Source organism: Pteropus alecto, unplaced genomic scaffold, assembly GCF_000325575.1.
Source record: "Pteropus alecto unplaced genomic scaffold, ASM32557v1 scaffold76, whole genome shotgun sequence".
In the NCBI taxonomy this organism is placed as follows: domain Eukaryota; kingdom Metazoa; phylum Chordata; class Mammalia; order Chiroptera; family Pteropodidae; genus Pteropus; species Pteropus alecto.
This window is the reverse complement of record NW_006443138.1, coordinates 2499841-2501834: the sequence shown is the minus strand read 5'-3', so window position 1 is coordinate 2501834 and position 1994 is coordinate 2499841. Positions and strand designations below refer to the sequence as shown.

The following is a 1994-nucleotide window of genomic DNA, read 5'->3' as shown; positions in this document are numbered from 1 at the left end:
ATAATTGAATTCGGGAACTCAATGCTTTCAGAGGCTCGGAGCGCACCTCCCCAGCTTCGCCCTCGTTGAGGAAGGGCAGAGTAGGGAGAGCAGTTCATTTAGCGAGTGGAAAGCTGAGCGGGGAGACGCCGGCAGGAGAGACAGCCGACCAGGTGGAGCGGTGAGTGTGAGAAGGAGAGAACGAATCCGGCAAGGAGCCCACTCCAGCGGAGGCGGGAAAGGACTGAGCCTCCGCGAAGGCCGAGGAGGCCCTGCATGGACAGTATGCGTTTCGCTGGAGGCTCGGATGCTGGGCCTGCCGGCAACTCCAGCCCGTGGTGGCCTCTGGCCAGCGGCGGGACCAACGCCAGCCGGGAAACGGAGGCGCTCGGGGAAGGCGGCGATCTGCAGAGGGACGAGCGCAACGAGGAGCTGGCCAAGCTGGAGATCGCCGTGCTGGCCGTGACTTTCGTGGTGACGGTGCTGGGTAACAGTAGTGTGTTGCTGGCGCTGCACCGCACGCCTCGCAAGACGTCTCGCATGCACCTCTTCATCCGCCACCTCAGCCTGGCGGACCTGGCCGTCGCTTTCTTCCAGGTGCTTCCACAGCTGTGCTGGGACATCACCTACCGTTTCCGGGGACCTGACGTGCTGTGCCGTGTTGTGAAGCACCTTCAGGTGTTCGTCATGTTCGTGTCGGCTTACATGCTGGTGGTCATGACCGCCGACCGCTACATCGCTGTGTGCCACCCGCTGAAGACGCTGCAGCAGCCCGCGCGCCGCTCGTTATGCTACAGGCCATGATGGAATAATATGAAACTAACGTTCCTATTGACCCTAGAAACTAGAAAGCCAATAAAATATCTGCTGAGCACGCCGCAGTACTTCGTCTTCTCCATGGTCGAGGTGAACAACGCCACCAAGGCCTATGACTGCTGGGCCACCTTCATCCAGCCCTGGGGTTCCCGCGCCTACGTGACCTGGATGACCGGAGGTATCTTCGTGGCTCCCGTGGTCATCCTGGGCACCTGCTATGGCTTCATCTGCTACCACATCTGGCGCAACATCCGCGGAAAAACGGCGTCGCGCCAGGGGAAGGGCGATGAGCGCGCGGGTGGCACCTTCCGCAATGGACTCCTGCTCGCGCCCTGTGTCAGCAGCGTGAAGACCATTTCTCGCGCCAAAATCCGCACGGTGAAGATGACTTTCGTGATTGTGACGGCTTACATTGTTTGCTGGGCGCCCTTCTTCATTATTCAGATGTGGTCTGTCTGGGATGAGGAGTTCGCCTGGGTCGGTAGGTATCAGTAGGTATTGGGACAATGGAGAAAAGTGCAGGGATTGGGCCGTGGGGCGAGGGGTGGAGAGACTTTTTATAATATCCTCAAGAGCAGTAGTTTTTAAACTTCTGTGTGCATAAGAATCACACCTTGGGTGAAATTATCAAAAGGTAAATTCCTGGGGTTCACGCCCCAGACTTTTTGATTCACGCCCCAGACTTTTTGATATCCTGGGAATAGGGTCCAGGAATCTGCATTTGTAGCGTGCCATGATCCTAAGACCGCAAATCCGGAAACTGTACTTTAGAGTCGGCCACACAAATACACAGCAGAGTGACTTTTTGCCGATCACTAACCACTGTGTTACTACCCTGCTTTCAAGTCAGGGAAATATTTTCACTGTTACGACTGCTTTTTACTAGTTTGTAAAAAGTATCACAATTAATAGAAAAATTTTGTAGAAATGTCGTAAGGGCAAGGGTAAAACTTAGGACATATTTCTCTGAAGAATGATTCTTGAGTGAATTCTAATTTAGCATTTAGCTAATGTTTCATTGCGTATTATAATCTTTTACTTTTTTTCTGACAATTATTTTAACACTTTCTGGTGTTTCAAAGCAGAATTACTGATAAACTAAACTTGTTAGACCAATTACTCTTTCAGCGATAGCTTGACCACACAGTTAGTTACACACCTCTTCATGCGACCCTTGCAGCAGTTTACCGATTCCCTAC

At 52.8% G+C, this 1994-nt stretch overlaps 1 protein-coding gene across 1 annotated transcript in view; it reads left to right on the top strand.

The window, feature by feature from the left end:
* Positions 1-264: 264 nt before the first annotated feature.
* AVPR1A (arginine vasopressin receptor 1A) overlaps positions 265-1994 on the top strand; it is a 3489-nt gene continuing 1759 nt past the window's right edge. Inside the window, 1 exon segment of the mRNA XM_006923698.1 lies at positions 265-1276. Coding sequence (XP_006923760.1) covers positions 265-1276 — 1012 coding nt within the window.